This window comes from Pollicipes pollicipes, unplaced genomic scaffold, assembly GCF_011947565.3.
Source record: "Pollicipes pollicipes isolate AB1234 unplaced genomic scaffold, Ppol_2.1 Scaffold_5724;HRSCAF=6776_pilon_pilon_pilon, whole genome shotgun sequence".
NCBI classification, from domain to species: Eukaryota; Metazoa; Arthropoda; class Thecostraca; order Pollicipedomorpha; family Pollicipedidae; genus Pollicipes; species Pollicipes pollicipes.
The window spans coordinates 55,603,760-55,621,682 of record NW_023596746.1 but is presented as its reverse complement, the minus strand read 5'-3'; the positions used below and the strand labels follow the sequence as shown (position 1 = coordinate 55,621,682).

The following is a 17,923-nucleotide window of genomic DNA, read 5'->3' as shown; positions in this document are numbered from 1 at the left end:
TAACGTGGCGCCCTTCTGTTTATTCGGTTACCTTGCCTTTAGGTGGCATTCGATCCTGCTACTGGGAAGAAACACTCTTGGTGCATTGTTCTTTCTCTTGTCCACTGCTCTTCTCAAGCGTGTTTCTCGTCCCATACCGTCCTTCGTTTGGTGCATCCAATGTCATTAGGTTTTAATGTCATCAAACTGACTTCCTCGTCGTAATGAGCTCGTGCTGCCGTTCCCTCGTTTTGGGGTGAAAGCGGGAGGGATGGTGTGGTAATGTATCATCCTCGTTCCTATAAAACTGAGGCGATCAACATGCCTTTGCAATACCTGGTTGCTTTGTCTGCATGTCAATCACTCTGCCTTACATTGCTGACTCTGACGCCCGGCGCTCCGGCTGCCATCTCGCTGGGCGGACGCAGCTGTCCAACATTGACGAAGATGAGGAGGGTTGCGGAGATACCGATGATGAGCAGCACGAACAGGTGCATTCCCCTTCCATGCCCCTCTGGTGCAGAGCCCGTGCCCCTGTCTGGCCGTAGTCAGTGGTACCGTAACGTAGCTGCACCCGAGCGCGCACCGGCCGCCGGCGCGCCACGCGCGCCACGCGCCGCCGCTCAGCGCGCCGTGTCGCCGGCAGCTGCTGAACAGCGTGTCGCTGCGGGAGGAGGCCGAGGCCAGCTCGCGGCGCGGCTCCACCGTCTCCACGTCGGCGCCGGCGGATGTGAGTAGCCGGCGGCGCGGCCAGCCGACCGGCCGGCGCAGCCCTGCACCCGGAGGCCATGGTGCGGCGCTCAGCTGAGCGGTGGCGAGCTCCAACCGCAGCTGAGCCCCTGCGAGGTGGCCCGCCCAGCTGAGCGGGCCCCGCAGCGCCGTCCGCTCACGGATCCCTAGCGAGGTGTCCCGCCCAGCTGAGCGGGCCCCGCAGCGCCGTCCGCTCACGGATCCCTAGCGAGGTGTCCCGCCCAGCTGAGCGGGCCCCGCAGCACCGTCCGCTCACTGAGCCCCTGCGAGGTGGCCCGCCCAGCTGAGCGGGCCCCGCAGCGCCGTCCGCTCACGGATCCCTAGCGAGGTGTCCCGCCCAGCTGAGCGGGCCCCGCAGCGCCGTCCGTTCACTGATCACCTGCGAGGTGTCCCGCCCAGCTGAGCGGGCCCCGCAGCGTCGTCCGTTCTATGATCACCTGCGAGGTGGCCCGTCCAGCTGAGCGGGCCCCGCAGCGCCGTCCGTTCACTGATCACCTGCGAGGTGTCCCGCCCAGCTGAGCGGGCCCCGCAGCGCCATCCGTTCACTGATCACCTGCGAGGTGGCCCGCCCAGCTGAGCGGGCCCCGCAGCGCCGTCCGTTCACTGATCACCTGCGAGGTGGCCCGCCCAGCTGAGCGGGCCCCGCAGCGCCGTCCGTTCACTGATCACCTGCGAGGTGTCCCGTCCAGCTGAGCGGGCCCCGCAGCGCCGTCCGCTCACTGATCCCTAGCAAGGTGTCCCGCCCAGCTGAGCGGGCCCCGCAGCGCCGTCCGCTCATGCGAGCTGCGAGCTGAAATGGCTGGCAGCGGCGAGTGAATGGAAGGTGTATAGTGTTGTGACCTCCGCCTTACTATGGCTTACAGGACAAAGCGCTGTTTGGTTTTACGAACCCAAAATTGAAATGATTCCCATGTATTACCTCAGTCTGCCTATTACATCAGTAAAATCAAGTGTTCGAAGTCGCGAGTAAAGTAAAGTAAACTTTACCCGCTTTGTTTCGTCATTGTTCGTGTTGGCCTCTGGTCCCAAAGAATAAGCACGACCTAACCCGTCAGCATCTATGGGACGAGGGCTAAAGAGCGCCACCGATTCCGAGCGGAGGTCGTGCCGGTGCCGCCCGGCGCCGGCGGCGGTGACCTCTGGCAGCGCGTGGGCCGTGCTGACCGGGGCGGTGGGGCTCGTTACAGCCGGAGCTGAGCCCCGAGGGTCTGCCAGCCGGCTGGACCGTACAGAGGGCGCCCAATAACCGGATCTTCTTCATCGGTGGGTGACGGCGCTCCAGCGCCGCGCCGGCTCGAGCCAGCCCACTGTGGCCGTGTGTGCTGTGCGTTCAGAAAGACAGTCTCTCCGTCTGGAGCGGTTTCTTCCCGTACAAAGTCTGTGATAGCCTCACGAGCCTCACGGATGTTTATGGCCGTCGGAATTTGGCGTCAAGTCCAGCGACCAGCGCTGGCAGCGTTTGGCACCAGGTCCAGCGACCGGCGCTGGCAGCGTTTGGCACCAGGTCCAGCGACCGGCGCTGGCGGCATTTGGCGCCAAGTACTGCGACCGGCGCTGGCGGCATTTGGCGCCAAGTCCAGCGACCGGCGCTGGCGGCATGTGGCGCCAGGTACTGCGACCGACGCTGGCGGCATTTGGCGCCAGGCACTGCGACCGACGCTGGCGGTATTGCGAGCTGACGCCCGCGCAGCACAGTGTCCCGCGTCGCGCCGGGGTGTGTGTGCCAGGATCATACTATGTTTGGAAGCCGAGGCTCATTTAAACAAAACGGAAAATTGGGAACACTAAACGAGAGAGCGCATGCGACTATACGAACATTTATGGGTATTTGGCTTGCACCTGAATAAGCGTCTACGTCTATGTTAAAAACCTGATGTCGTGCAGTAAGTTCACATCTCTGGGGTGTGTTGAGTGGTTCCCAGCCAAGCACGCACATGTCAGTACTTTACTGACATTGGGTGCCAGAATCCACGCCCAAGCATGCACGCAGTCCATTCTTAAAACGAGAGGATACCCGCATCCCCCGTAGTGCCACCCTGGACTCGTGCTCTAGAGCCACAACGCTATTATGAAGAAGTGATGCGAGTGCGGCCTGGCGCTGTGGGCTGCTCACTGGTGGCGACATCCAATAAAGATCGAGTGGCGTGCAGTAAAATCAGGACGAGCTGCATGCGTTGCAGGCACTTTTGAAAGGTTGGAGAACGAAACAAAGCCATGTCAACCAATGCGACATTTGCGAACAAACTCCCGAAGGTTTTTGTACGTCGAAAAACGCCCTGAACTCTGTCAAGTGCGGGCAGCTGGGCCGAGCCGGCGTCCGGTCGCTTTGTGAGTTGACGGGGCGCGCGCGTGGCCGCCAGACCACTGCAACAAGACGACGACGTGGATCGACCCGCGCACCGGTCGGCCGACGCCGCTGCCGGACGAGCCGGGCCAGCAGCGGCGCGCTGACGACGAGCTGGGCCCGCTGCCGGACGGCTGGGAGGAGCGCGTGCACGCTGACGGACGCATCTTCTTCATCGACCACAGTCAGTGGGGCCGGCGCGGCGGCCGCGCTCGCCGTTGGCCCGCGCGGTCCGTACGCGCGCTGCGCGGGCGCGGTGGCGTGCTCGTGTCGTGCCGTCGGACGCCAGGCACGCACGGACGCCTGGCATCTCCCCCGTCAGCGCACTAGGCCCGCGTGCCCGCTCTTTGTACGATGTCGGTACTCGCGTTCGGTGTATGGGAAAAGTGTGGGCTGGACGTAATACCTTGTGCTCAACATAGGCACACCAAATAAGTTCAATAGGTGGCTGTGTTTAGTGGTACCTATAATTTTTTTTTCATTTTTGGAGATAACATCCTTGACGTTGTCTTTTTCGTCACTGAGAATATCACCCGGAATGTTTTGTTTCCAAGACGACAGCCGCTTGCCCCATCTCCAGCCTCCCCATTGGCTGGCGTGTCGTGACTGAACCCTTGCCGCTCGCATTTCGGCTCTGTTCTGTACGGCTGCATGCCGTGCCGCAGAGAACCGGACCACCACCTGGGAGGACCCGCGCCTCCTCAACCCCAGCATCGCCGGCGAGGTGGTACCCTACAGCCGCGACTACAAACAGAAGTACGAGTACCTGAGAAACCAGCTGAAGCGACCGGTCAGTGACCCGGGAACGGGGACGAGGAACATCGGGGACTGAGCCGGGCGTTGCTGGGCGCTCCGTGTGGATTTTATGCGTATCTTGTCGTATTTTGTCTACATGGGATCCTGGTAATGGTTGTTGGTGAGACTCGCTGCTGCCTCATGTCAGACCGCGGTACGTCGGCGCCGGCGGCTGAGCGTTGGCCCGACGCGTGCGCGGATTTAATGATCACTCAGTGGCCCTGCTGCAGTCGGGCGTGCCGAACAAGTTCGAGATCAAGGTGCACCGCAACTCGGTGTTCGAAGACTCGTTCCGGATCATCACGTGCGTCACCCGGGTGGAGCTGCTCAAGACGAAGCTGTGGATCGAGTTCCACGGAGAGGTAACGGCGCTGCGTGCGCCGGCGGTGTGCTGTGCGCGCCTGGGGCCGATGACGATGCTCAGCGCGGCTTCTCCGCTGCCGAACGGTGTGTTGGTGCGCTGTGGTCTGCTGATGGTGTTGGTCGACGTGTGGACATGTGACGCCGTCATGCGCTCTGACGTGGTCCGGCCGCATTCTCTGGAATCGCAGCTGGCTTCACAATGGACGTGAAGATCTGTACTCAGGCGTGGATCCTTGGCGGAGGCTGCAGGCTGTCGTCCTGTGCGGGGTCATCGTTTGTGGGTTTTTTTTCTTGAACCTCGCTGGACATTGCCCAACATTGGCGACATTCACTCGCCTATTACAGCGAGGAGACGTGCTCGCAAATGTGGTGGGAAACACCCAGAGATGAGCAGCACGTTGAATGGCACGGCGGCCCACAGCCCACCCACGCGAGCGCTCCACCGACGGCGGTTCTTCGGCTCAGCACTCTGGGCCAGGCTCGGGGGCACCAGGCGTGCCCACCAGCGCCCCCCCCCCCCCCCCCATGGCCCCTGACCCGTCCGTCTGATCGACAGCCGGCGTACGACTACGGTGGCCTGTCGCGCGAGTGGTTCTTCCTGCTCTCGCACGAGATGTTCAACCCCTACTACGGCCTGTTCGAGTACTCGGCCATGTGAGTGCCGGACGGCCGGCCCGGGCGGCGCGGGGTTGGCCGCTCCGCCGCACCAGGGTCGCGTGCGTCTGGCCCGAATACGTTCGGCAATGGGGGGGGGGGGGGGGGGCGGGGGAAGCAAATTATCGGAACTGCGTGGCAACGGGTCGTGTTGAACTGCGCTGCTATATCCCGGCACTGGACTGCACTGCACTGTACCGTATTGTGGCGTGGCGTGCCTCGTCGCTGGCAGCGCCTTGCGCTGTGCTGTGGAGCGCCGTTCTGTTCGGCGCTGTACATCGCTACTGCACTTGTAGCGCACCTTGTTGTACCGCACTGAACTGCACTGCTCTGCAGAGCGCATGGGTGCCCAGGTATCCCTCCTGCCCAGCGTGTCATCGGGACACGCTACATGACCTGTGTCATGAAGCTGACCGCCCCGCGGACGCCTCACGCGCCCGCTCGCTCATCAGGGACAACTACACGCTGCAGATCAACCCAGCTTCGGGCCTGTGCAACGATGATCACCTGTCCTACTTCAAGTTCATCGGCCGGGTGGCCGGCATGTCTGTGTTCCACGGCAAACTGTTGGATGGTGAGGCCACCTCGGGCTGAGGGATAGCGGTGCGGCTGTTTGACGAGCGTATTGTGACAATAGTGAATATGAAATACGCATGAGAAAATTGTGAACAAGTTTGGTGTTCGCCGGCTGGGTGCTGATTGCAGCTTTTGTATCGACGTTTTACAGAAGTTACATGATATGTGCGGGCTTTGACAGAAAAACATGTGGCCGTCGTTGAGGATGGACATGCAGCCAAGACGAAATTAATTGTCACCGTCGTTACCCACTGCCTTGTTCACGTCATTCACTCATTCATTCACTACCTACTTCACAAGTGCGATAAGCGGGTGACGGCACCTGCAAAGTGTGGATGCCGTCGGACACGGTGCGCCATTTGGCTGCTTGCCGTGGCGCTGCTGGCCTCTGACGAGGACGCCTTGACGGTGGTACTCTGCCGCAGCTTTCTTCATCCGCCCGTTCTACAAGATGATGCTGGCCATGCCCATCGAGCTGAAGGACATGGAGAGCGTCGACTCGGAGTACTACAATTCCCTGATGTGGATCAAGGTGAGATACGACAGCTCCCTTATGCGGCTCGAGGTAGAGTACTGCACTCCTACATGTGGAGCGGGGTGGATGAGTGCTTCGACTCGTGCCTGTAGATGGGGACAGAGCACTACGATTTTGTGATGTGGTATGAGGTGGAGAAGTGCCACAACTTCCCTATGTGCATCTGAGTGGAGCACTGCTCTGCCTGTATACCTGGTGACAACACAGTGGAATGAACTTCGAAGGGTGCTGTTAGTTCACCATTTCTTCAGTTCACTATTGCTTTCACCGCCGTGTCCTGGATTCTACCAAAATATGTAGTTTTGCTGCGGTAATTTGACCCCTTCTAGTGTGCGATTTACGTGCACAAGAAAACAGTGGTGTGCGTAGCAACCTGCGTGGCTGCAAAAATGCAGAACCAACCTTATCCAAATGCATTGCATTGCACTGCCCTAAATAGCCGGAGTATTTTTTCTGTCTTGTATTGCGACCGTAAGTGGTGCGGTGGTGAGCTCATCTGCCCCATGCCCGTAAGGCTCCCCTGATCGGCTTCTGAGTGCACCATAAATCACATGTCTTAATCCAGCCGGCTTGAAATGTCCAAACTCTGCACAACACTGCATAAATGAGGGTCAAAAATCGGTATCGACCTGCCTGAGAACTTTAGCCTGGGGCAGCAGCTCCACGAATCACTCAGAAATATGGGGGACTCCTCGACCACTATGTAAACGGCGACCGACGTAGATGGCAGCGGTGCAGATAACCAATGAAGTTGACGCGCCGTCAAGCCTCAGACGGCCAGTGGCGCGTTTGGTTTCGCTGCTGCGTGGACCGACGGAGTGGTGTCTGCCTCCAGGACAACGACCCGGCCGACCTGGAGCTGACCTTCGCCGTCGATGAGGAGAATTTCGGAAAGAAGAACGAACGCGAGCTCAAGCCGAACGGCGCCAACATTCCAGTGACGAATGAAAATAAAAATGAGTATATCGGGTGAGTTGAGCTTAGTTGGCCGGCGACTGGACCGTGGTTTAGATAGCTGCGAACGAGGGCCGGCCGTCATTTGGTGTTTGCGAGCACACGCGTCGCCAACTTTTTGCAACGTTTCCGTGAGTCGTGTCTTTCGACGTGTGGAAGGTGGACGCTCGTTTGCTTTGTGGCTGCTCAGAAACGGCCATTGTTTCCCTTCCCGTACTGGATGTTTCAGTGCGACATTGCAGCGGAGTGTCCTGAGTGAATGGTGATCTGACCAGTATGGAATTGTCTGTGGCGCACTGAAGTCCCCTTTTCGCTCACGGGCGCGCATGGCCCCTGCTCCGCAGCTCTGCCCCGGATCGTGGCCTGACGCCCCTGCAGCCCTGTTCACGAACGCGTCCTGCGTCCCCTTCCCCACCGATCTGCCAACGAAGGTGTTCTGACGACCCGTCGCCCTGCAGCGCTGCCCACGAGCCTGTGCTAACGCCTGTTGCCGCCCGCAGCCTGATCATCGAGTGGCGCTTCGTGTCGCGGATCAAGCCGCAGATGAACGCCATCCTGGAGGGCTTCAACGAGATCGTGCCGCTGCCGCTGCTCAAGATCTTCGACGAGAATGAGCTGGAGCTGCTCATGTGCGGCCTGGGCAACATCGACGTCAAGAACTGGAAGCAGAACACCGTCTACAAGGGCGACTTCCACGCCAACCACATCGTCATCCAGTGGTTCTGGCGGGTATGCTCTGGCCAGCGCTGGAGGAGGACCGTTGGTAGGGCGGATGGAGTGCGGAGATGGTCAGTGAACGGGTCGGAGGAGATTGTTCCAGTATTGCTTCTCCGCCATTTTCGTTGAGGTGATCTTTGATGCAACCGAGCGACCTCGACCGAGCTTAGTTCTGTACCAAGGAGCTAGTTTGGTTTGGCAACAGGTTTGCACCTCGGGTTGAGGGCCACAGGTGAATATCGGAGAGGTAATTCCATGGTGTGAATGAAGGTGGCCACATTTGTATTTTGTTGCCCATTTTCCCTTGATATCGTATCACACTTACGGCCAGGCTGTCCGGGCGCTCAGTGATCATAGGTGCAGGATCTCACACCCTTCAGGCCATCTTGTAACGTATTGAACCGCTTTGGTCATTAGTGGTGTGGTCTCTGGGATGTGTTCTCTAGACAAACTTGAACACAGCTGATTAGGTGTGTCAGAACCAAGATCCGGTGGCCATCGGGCGAACGGCGTTTTGTGTATAGGCTGTGGCGTTCCAAGACGCGTGAGACTGGTCAATGATGGTTAATAGAGGCGTCATTTGTGATAAAATCGACCATTACCACAGCCGTCACCGGGTTTGCAGGTGGTGCTGTCGTTCAGCAACGAGATGCGCGCGCGTCTCCTGCAGTTTGTGACGGGCACCTCGCGTGTGCCGATGAACGGGTTCAAGGAGCTGTACGGCAGCAATGGGCCGCAGCTGTTCACCATCGAGAAGTGGGGCGCGCCCAACAACTACCCGCGCGCCCACACCTGGTGAGACGCCCGACTGCGGCACCAGCTGGACGGGCCGCCGCCGAGTCGGGCCCGCGGCGCCCGACTGCAGGCGGTGTGGACACTTCTCCCACCCACCTCCACGTCCCGCCCCATGTAACACCGAATGAAGCGCGCCCGCCACAGAGTTTCGCCAAGTGTTCGCGCAGTGGGGGCCGACCTCCCGGGTGGGGAGGCTTGCAGCCGCCGGGCCGTTGAGCAGGGTCGTGTTGCGGGTGCGCGGGATTGCTGCTGCGCTGCGTCTGATGAGCGGTGTCTTGCCCCTACACGTTGCTCATCGCCGCCGAACGCTGCCTCCCTCGCCTGCTTCATCGGTCCCGCCTCGTTTCAGCTTCAACCGCCTGGACCTGCCGGCGTACGAGAGCTACCAGGTGCTGCGTGACCGCCTGGTCAAGGCCATCGAGTCCCCGCAGGTGTTCGACGGCGTCGACTAGGCGTCTGGCCGGCCGGCGCGCACGGTTGTGAGGTTGGCGCCCGCCCCAGGGACCTGACGACCTCAGGGTGCGCACTGGCGAGCGGTCGGCGCGGCGGTCGCGTGCCGCGCGGCCCGGCAGTCCCGACGCTCGGTGGCAGGCTGGTGCAGCGGTGTGTCCCCGCTCCGGCGGCTCGGCGCGCGGTCGCGCTGTTTTATATGCGGATTCGAGGCGTCTACCGATAACGACGTGTTGTTATTTAGTATCTGTCTTGCGCGGTAGGGTTTTGATGTCCGGTTTCAACTTTCCAGTGAGTCAATACCAGTTTCGCTTCAGCCCTGTGCAAAGCCATAAGTTTTATCATGGATGTCTTTGAAATAATTTTCTTCCCTTCATTCAACTTGTTTGGGCGGTGGCCTAGAGGAGTCTATTTGGAGGCTAGTCAGGGCTCGGTGCGCTTGGTCCGAGAAATCCTACTGAATGATGCCTGGTGCTAGCGACCGGAACCGAGCCGGTCCTACCCACGATATTGACGCCGTTCGTCGCTGCTGTTCATACATAATGTCCAAGCAGGTGTAGTCGTGGGACTGGGAGGCGGCTTTACTTTCATTGGCACGGCTATACTATCTGTCTATCCCCGGTCCTATCGCGGCCAATAGACGCGAGTTCGGGCAAGGGGCCCCTTATCATCGTATTGCGCGCTGGGGCACTGCAAGCGCTCTGGTGTCTGTCGTTGTGCCATCAGTAAATGGTCTTGAAAATATTGCTTTATTTCAGCTTTCGGCCTATCGCACTGCCACGTCGTGTTTCAACACTGGTCTTGAGTCATTGCCTCTTATTCCAACATCTGACCTCGCATTTGTGTGGTGCTTTCGCTGCTTTCGTTTGGAAATCCAGTATTCACAGATATAACAAGTTGCAACGTCTCGTGTAGGTGTCTTCTCCACATACCAAACCGGAATCCAGGCGTCAGTGAGGGTTTGATGACCAGCGTTTGTTTCCGCATTCATTGTCCGTGTTTTGACGCGCGGCTTACCGTCAGCAGTCTGGTTGCCATGTTAAAGGGCTTTGTGTGGTATTTCACGGATGTTGCCATGGTGTGAAGCTTCTCGAATGCGCTCGTTTCTCACGATCATCCCGATGTGTATGTGTGGCTGTGGTTCGCAGGCCATGTAAAGGTGACCCTAGTAATTCTGACAGCTGATTTGTAATCTCGATCGGCCGACAGTGGCGTGGCGCCGTGGTCGCGCGTGGCATGAACGATCTGTGTGCTACCGGCTGTACGTGGGCCTGTCGGCGAGAGTCGGATAGTTGACGTTGCAGGCGAGTGCGTGGCGTGCAGTGCAGGCGCGCCCTCGTTCGGATACCGGCATGTGCTACGATACGTTGGATGCGTTGCTCGTGATATCCTGCCGACGAACGCCCGTCGGATGTTGATGGGGCGCCGCCGTGACTGCCGACCGTTGTTACGTATGTTCTGCGACATCGCCGGCGGCGAGCCAGCGCGTCTGTGAGGTGGACGTGACGGCCGGAGGAGGAGCGCGACTCCGCCGTGACGGGCAGCGCCCCGCCCCGCCGCTGTGCGCCGCGGGGCTGACGGCGCGCCGTCGGTCCGGCCCGGCGCGTCGACTGGGGCCGTGGACGCATGGCAGGCGGCTGGTACGCGAGGCGCGGCGACGTCGGCGCCTCCGCGACCGCGTGCAATATCTCCTGCCACAGGGAGAGCGGTGCGCTCGGGGCGTGGTCGCGTGCGAAAAGACTTGCCGTGTGGACGGACGGCCGGGCGCGTGCACCGGCCCCATGCTCCGATTAACGACTCGGGTGCCGTCGTGCCCGCGCGTCATCTGCTGTGTATTGTGGTCAGCCGCAGCGCGCGCGGCCGACCGCTGCCTACAAGCGCCCTGTCAGCCAGCAACTGCGAGCCGCTGTGGTGTCTTCTATCAACCATCTTCTTCGACGTAGATCTGAGCCGTTCCTGCTGGTGCGGCCACTTGGCGCGCAAGCGCCCGATCATCACTTATATATGCCTGTTTACAAGGATATTTGCGTAGCTCACGTAGGTCAGCCGTGCCTTCGACCGACGCCGGTCGGCCCGATGCCGCTCGTGCGCGCTAGTGGTCGGTTTTGTTTCCGTGTGTGATTAGCTGTTCAGCTCCGTTGCTGGCGCGTGTGTGTAGCGTAGTTGGTGTAGCCGGGGTAGCCGCAGTTCTGACCGGGAGGAAGGGACTTCGGGGCCGCGCCGCCGTCACCGCCGCCGCGTCCGGGCCCGGCTCGGGCGCCGCCCGTGTATGATGTGCAGTATCGTATCCAATATACCAAACTATTCGCCTGTATGTGTGATTGTAGCCACCCGTGAAAACTCGGGAACCTTTTATTGGCCCGGCAAATGGATAACGGGATGTTGGCGTGGCGGAAGTGCAAGCTATCAGCCAATGAGCTTTAGAGGGGAAAAGTAAAGGTACCCTGATACGCATAGATGGACACATTTTTTCAGTAACTTTCGCCTCTTCTGTATAAATTCTCACTTTTACTCAATCCACTGCAGAGAGAGAAGAGCAGAGGTCATATATATATATATATATATATATATATATATATATATATATCCGTGGGGGAGGTGCGCAGAAGCCGCGCCGGCGTGCGCGAGCTACTGTTTTCATGAATTTTCGCTTACAGTGACCTTATATGGCAGCAAGGCCCGAGAACAGAATATGGCAGCATGTCTTGGCGAACGGTTTGTAATCGGCGCAGCTTTGTGGTATTTTACGGTGTGGGAGGGCACTTAGGACGCGCGGTTAGGTAATCTGCTTTACATCGTGTCTTTGTTTTTTTATTGACTTGAAATGCGATTATTTAGTCTTATTTGTCGTGCCGCCAGTTGTTAAAGCCAGCGTGTACGATCGCCAATGACGGATCGAGATGTCCACTGGACTGGGGCCATTTGACTTACGCGACAGGTTGTAGTGGCGTGAGGTAGGAGTACTGAGGAGAATTGAGTACACAGCGGTACTGAGGCTCCCATGCACACATTTAATGGCCATAAATGTTAAAATGTGTATTTTTTTACTTTTAAATGTTTAAAATGCTTGAATCTGATAACAGTCAATACTATTGGTCATTTTGATGTGTGAATTCTCTGGAGTTTTGAGGAATGATGATTTTCAAAACTGTTATATACAAATATACATTCCATTTTCAAAGAAGGAGTGGATCTACATGGCTACACAGGGATACAGATTGTATCACATGTAATAGTTGAAACATTCCAGATGTTTGTAAGCATTCAAGTGATCAGTGAATCAGTATTTTGGAAAATATATGTGCCTCTGGGCTTGGGGTGCAGTGCCTAAATGCATAACAGGATTGGTTGCATCTGTGATGTGCCTGAAATTAGTTGAGATGAGCTTAACCTTCTAAAGTGTACAATAATGATGTTGTGTTTCAACCAACCTTTGCACTCAAAGACATTGATAAGAGCTAGGCCTACATTAATTATGATGCCCAGGTTTGAAATGTGGTTCCATGCTTAAACCAAGCATGCCAAAGTAAGGAGGAAAGTGCTTTTGACTAGCAACCTGGTCGCAAATCCCCAATGCTTTATAGCTTTGAAGATATTGTTTTTTTGCAGCCTGGCTTAGCATTCATCATGGCACATCTTGTCAAGTGTAACATGCTGTTTGTGTTGTTTTGGCATTAGTATCCAGTGAATGATGCATTGGAAATCCTCATATTTTCCATGACTGTTTTGCCTCTTTGTATACTGAAACAGAAACCACTTGGTTGAAATGGGTTCAATTTGATTGCCTGACAGTGCCAAGTCAATGCAATTGTAGTGCTTGATGGCCAGCTAATATTTTAATTGTGTTTGGTTTTTTGCAGCATCAAGGATTGCTGCCCAAGAATTCCCAATTTATGCAAATTTAATCCCAGAGGAATTTGACAGGACAGCTGTGATGGACAGGTGAGCATCAGCCAATTATTTAACACATTATCTCATTCAAGCTCCTGGCTTACAGATTGACTTAATGTCAATTATTAGTCAGTTTTTAACTAGTCAGGAATGAAAGATGTGCTAGCTGACATAAAAGCAAGCAGCACAACAAATGGGGTATGATACAGGGTTACTGATGATGCATGCAATGTTAGGGTTATTCATCCCATGCACCGAGAGCTATTCATGCCCTCACCCTGAGCTCCTGATCCCCTTACCCTGAGCCCCCAATCCCCTCATTCAGTGCCACCAATCCCCCACCCCACACTACCAATCTCCCCAACCCGCACCATCGGTCCCCTCACCTGGAGCTATGGGTCCCAGCATCCCGAGCGACCGATCCCCCGATCCGGAGCGACCGATGCCCTCATCGGGAGCCACCGATTGCCTCAGCCCGTGCTATCGGTCCACGTACACGCACGTTCCGATCCCGCCCATCTCAGCCGCTAAGTGCTCTCACTATGCCCAGCGGTGTCTGGGGTGTCAACATCTGTGGCACCCGACTTACGTCCAGTCAGCAGCCGACGACATGGTCTTGAACCAAACGAACTATGAGTTGAATGAGTGCCGGAACGTGTTGCTGGGGCGGCTTCGGGATCCGGGTCCTTCGTTGTCAAAGTTTGCTGCAAAGAACCTGACCCCCACCAGCTTGGTCAAACAGTTCCTGTTTAATGGTCAACTTGCCAACAGACTTCAGCGCGTCATACGGCGCTGGGATTACGGCCTCCCTGTTTCATTGTGGCTGCCTTAGCCAGTTGCCAACTGGTCGCCCAAGACAAACCACACATGTGCGCTCGGGACGCGGCGGTGTGCTTCTGCCTCACATTGGTGAGAGTGTCCAAAGCTTGCAAAGTGAGATAATGGGAGGGTGGGGAGGTCGTGTTTTCGTGGTCTTCACCCGAGGTGCCGGTGGTGTAGTTTCTAACGCATCTGCGTTAACCACTGCACATCTGGGAAACCAGAGGTAGGGGGTCTGATTCCCCGCGGTGCCCGCTCCTCCTGCCAGGGTGAGAGGCTGGTGACGCCATATAGCCTCAGCAGCTGAGTGCGTCGTAATGCCCCAATGACACACACATGGTCTTCACCCTCGTGCATCGAAGGTTAAACATGGCTAGCTAGCTATGTCACGTTGGAATGCTTCCCTGTAGCTACACAACTTGATTGACGCAAGAGATAGGGTAACTGACCGATGTTTGGTGCCAGGGTCAGTGCTAGGGGCTAGAGGTTAGCGGGGCAGGAGTTCAGGCACGCCTAACACCCTTACATGATGTGCCATTGACAATCCTGCTTGAACCATGGAAATTGAACCATCGAAATCAAGCCCAGTGGTCAATTTATCAGTGGTCAAAAATGATCTTGCGATGGTGATATAGGTCTAAATAGATATAGGTAAAATGATCTTACGATAGTGATATACGTCTTAATCGTTTGGTAAGATGTGTTTTGAAATATTTTTCATAACGGACGCTACCCACAGTGTCGAAATGTGAAATTATTGAACGGACAACAGATGCCAGTCATCGTTGACGGCAGATGTGCAGTGCTGTTTTTTTTTGTATTGCGTACGCACGGTCAACACGGGCTGGCATCGGGTGTCCGTTCTACATTTTGACATGGCGGCGCTATCAGCAAGGCCCGTGGCCGTGCGTTCACAATACGCCTGTGAAGCCATTAGAACGTAGGTGATGATTTAGAGTTTGATCGTCTTATTATTTTATATATGTTGTGTGCGTATGCTTATCGTGACGTGCGTTCACAATACACCTTGTGAAGCCATTAGAACGTAGGTGATGATTTAGAGTTTGATCGTCTTATTTATTTTATATATGTTGTGTGCGTTATACTTATATTATTCAGTTCAATTGAATTGAATGCTTAGTATGCCTTACTGACCCAAGAACTAAACCATCTTAGAATGAGTGAGCCCAGTGGTTTTGAAACTTTTTGAAGGTGTGAAGGGAGGGCAGTGTTACTGGTTCATCGGTACCGCAGAACTTGCGACAACAGCGAAGGATCCAAGACTCCTTAGTATATATATAGATATAGATATAGATATATATATATATACATATATAATATATATATATATATATATATATATATATATATATATATATATATATATATATATGTGAGAATGCCAGGCACCACTCAACCAGGTCACTTGCCCGTCATGAGATCAGCTTACTAGCATTTCGTAAGATATAGCTCCACCAGGGTCTCCAAAAGGGCCCCTGACTGACAGGTGACCTCGCATCGTGAAATTGACCCTGGCTGATGGTAAACTGTATCAAACAGGACCAAAACGGAAGGAAGCGACCATTGCTGCATGTGGCAGCAGAGAGCGTTGTGGACGCCCACTCCGGTGACGTCATACGGTGGTCACGTCGGAGATACTTTCGCTCCAGAATCCATCAGGCTGATCAATAGTCGGGTACTGAAAGTTCGATGAGCCTACCTTGCACTGGCATGGCCGGAAGTTATTTCCGACACTCGGAGTGGGTGGCTTTTAGTCCTCCGGGAGGCCGTGGGTCAAAACAACGTCACATGTGTCGACGAAATTCGGGCCAACTGGCTCGGTGTTTTTAGAAACATTTTGCAGCCCACTAATTCTTTGTGCTGTGCTAGGCCAAATAAGTCAGCGGTTGTAAGCAAGGGAATCCCTGCCCCGCAAAACCTCATGATATGTCACGTTAAGTTCTTCACATTTCTGCGGTTTCTGTGACCGTTTGAGAGGTCATTCAGGTTTGATTGCCCTCTTTCACCAGCTGGGGTGTTTTCAGGATAGTGTGTGCGTCATTGGGGCCTTAACGACACACTCGGCTGCTGAGGCCATATGGTGTCGCCCGCCTCATCCTGGTAGGAGGGGGGGGGGGGGGGGGGGCACCGCGGGTAATCGAACCCGATACCTCAGGTTTCCCAGCCTCACAGCGCAACCACTACACTATCGGCACACGTTTTCAGGATACTGAACCGGTTGATAGTACTAATAAGTAGGGAAGTGGCCAGATGGTAATGATTCCCAGACGTTATGACAATTAAACATCAAACGTGTAATGTGGCAGTGCATGGAAAGAACGAGTTTCAGGCTCAAAGTGGCTAATTCACGAAAGCGGTGGACTGAGAAAGATCTAGAAGAGCAGCGAGATATTTTCTGAAGGCATGATGACGTCATTGGCCTGTACGGCATTGACATGCCTGCCTTAGAGCCGTCAAGGCTTGACTGGAATGGGCACTGGTACGGGCTCCCGACGCATCAATATTGACCTACATTTCCCCGCACCCACAAATCACAGCCGTTTCCAGCGTCGGCCGAGCGCCGCTGGGGCTGTATGCTCAGTAATTTGGAGTTCCGTGTACTTGGAATGTGTCGCTAAAAATTTGCGTGCGATGTTGTATTCAAGAGGTTGCAAGGCGGTTTTGCCACCTTATTCGTAGCCATCGTATTGCCTTTTTAGTGCTGACAGTGGGTATTGCATCGAAACTTCCCGGCAGGTTAATGTAGGGAGGTTTGTGGAAAGCTTGGCCTTAGATGGGTACCATTGCAGTACTCCAGAATTAGTTGTGGAAATTTCTCGGTAAGTGAACGGTCAGAACTTTTCCACTGACAACTTTTCGATGGAGGCCGATCTGAAAGTGGAAACGAACACTTTCACCCCTGCGACCTTTCCTCAGCCTTCGCGGAATTTCCGTCGTGAGTACGCTCACCCTCCTTAAAATGCACGCGAACTAAGTGTGGCTTGACTTTTGGGACGAACATTCCAGGGCCGTCGAAGGTGGGAATGGGAATACCAGCCGTTCGACTAACCATCTTTTCAGCCCACAAACACAGCCGTACAAATGAGAAGCCACGGTGACACATTGAGTGATGTAAGAACCCAATGTCAGTGTGAGAATGTAAGTTGGTGCCCGCGTTATTGTGATGACTTTTTCACGGCAACGGTGTGTGAGGTGAAGTTTGCTTGCATGGTTTCCATCTAACCTGACGGTGCAGCGATCGCCTACTGTTTGGCAGCAATAAAGGGATATGTATTTGTAGCGATGTGCGTATCTGTCTGTATATGTCAGTTGTTATATGCTGCCGTTTGCTTGTGCGGCAGTTTTGCTGGGCGGCAGTTCGGCTGCCGGGCTGCAGCTCCGGGCTGTGGTCCGTACACACACACTTGACCCGGCTGGAGGTCAGAACGACCGCCCCTCGCCCTCCTCCGCCCCTCCGCCGCTCTCATGCAGCCCGTCCACGTTCACGGCGGCCGGTCGGCTCGGCTATCGAGCCGGGCAACGCTGTGTTGATCGGTAACCAGGTAACCGGCGAGCCGCTTCGGCGCGTCGCCCCGTCGGCTGTGGCTTTGTTGCCGTGCTGCAGCGTCTCTAGCGCAGATCGTCGGTCGGCATCGAATTTGGTGATTCATAGCCTGCCCACCCCCAGCCCCGGAGACTAGCGTGTGTGTGTGTGTGTGTTGTGTGTGTGCGCGCGCGCGCAGTTGCCAGTGCCGGTCAAGACCGCTGACCTCATTCCAGGTCGTCCAGACAAGCGCTGTTGGACAAGACCAACTTCCCTGGATCGCAGCTCGCTGGAAGGGTGAGTGGGCGACACCGGTGCCGGACGGGACGATCGACGTTGTCCCCCATCCCTGACCTAGTTCACAGTGTTAGTTCATAGTGTTAGTTCATAGTTCATAGTTCATCTGTACAGCCGTCGACGGCAGCGGTCTGTTGCCCGCTGAATTAGTGCCTGTGTTGTCCGGAATATCCAGAGGTATTCGCTGGTATCGTAACACCAGATCTACGTTCGGCGGCAGAGACTTTGTTGGTCTCTATCATATATGCACTAAACAACCCATTTTCATCCAGTGAACGCACTCGTTCCACCCAGATGTTTTGCTTTTCCTTCGAAAGGATGTTGGCGCACAGGGAGCTCCGCAGATGATAGCGCTGGGATTCGTCCCCGAGTGTTGCGTGCGTTGTGCTTTCCGTGATGGTATATTGGATTCCGTAAGCAATAGCAGCTGTTCAACTACAATAGCTAAATAAAAAAAATC

The 17,923-nt window shown here is 55.7% G+C and overlaps 1 protein-coding gene across 1 annotated transcript; it reads left to right on the top strand.

Moving 5' to 3' along the window:
- Positions 1–85: 85 nt before the first annotated feature.
- Positions 86–11,218, top strand: LOC119102564 (E3 ubiquitin-protein ligase Nedd-4). Its single transcript, XM_037225960.1, has 12 exons — positions 86–470; positions 1,917–1,992; positions 3,090–3,257; positions 3,739–3,863; positions 4,099–4,230; positions 4,788–4,885; positions 5,338–5,459; positions 5,887–5,993; positions 6,832–6,965; positions 7,451–7,679; positions 8,293–8,462; positions 8,812–11,218. Exons 1-12 carry the CDS (start codon positions 333–335, stop codon positions 8,912–8,914), a joined length of 1,602 nt encoding a protein of 533 aa, XP_037081855.1. The 5' UTR covers positions 86–332; the 3' UTR covers positions 8,915–11,218.
- The last annotated feature ends 6,705 nt before the right edge of the window (positions 11,219–17,923 follow it).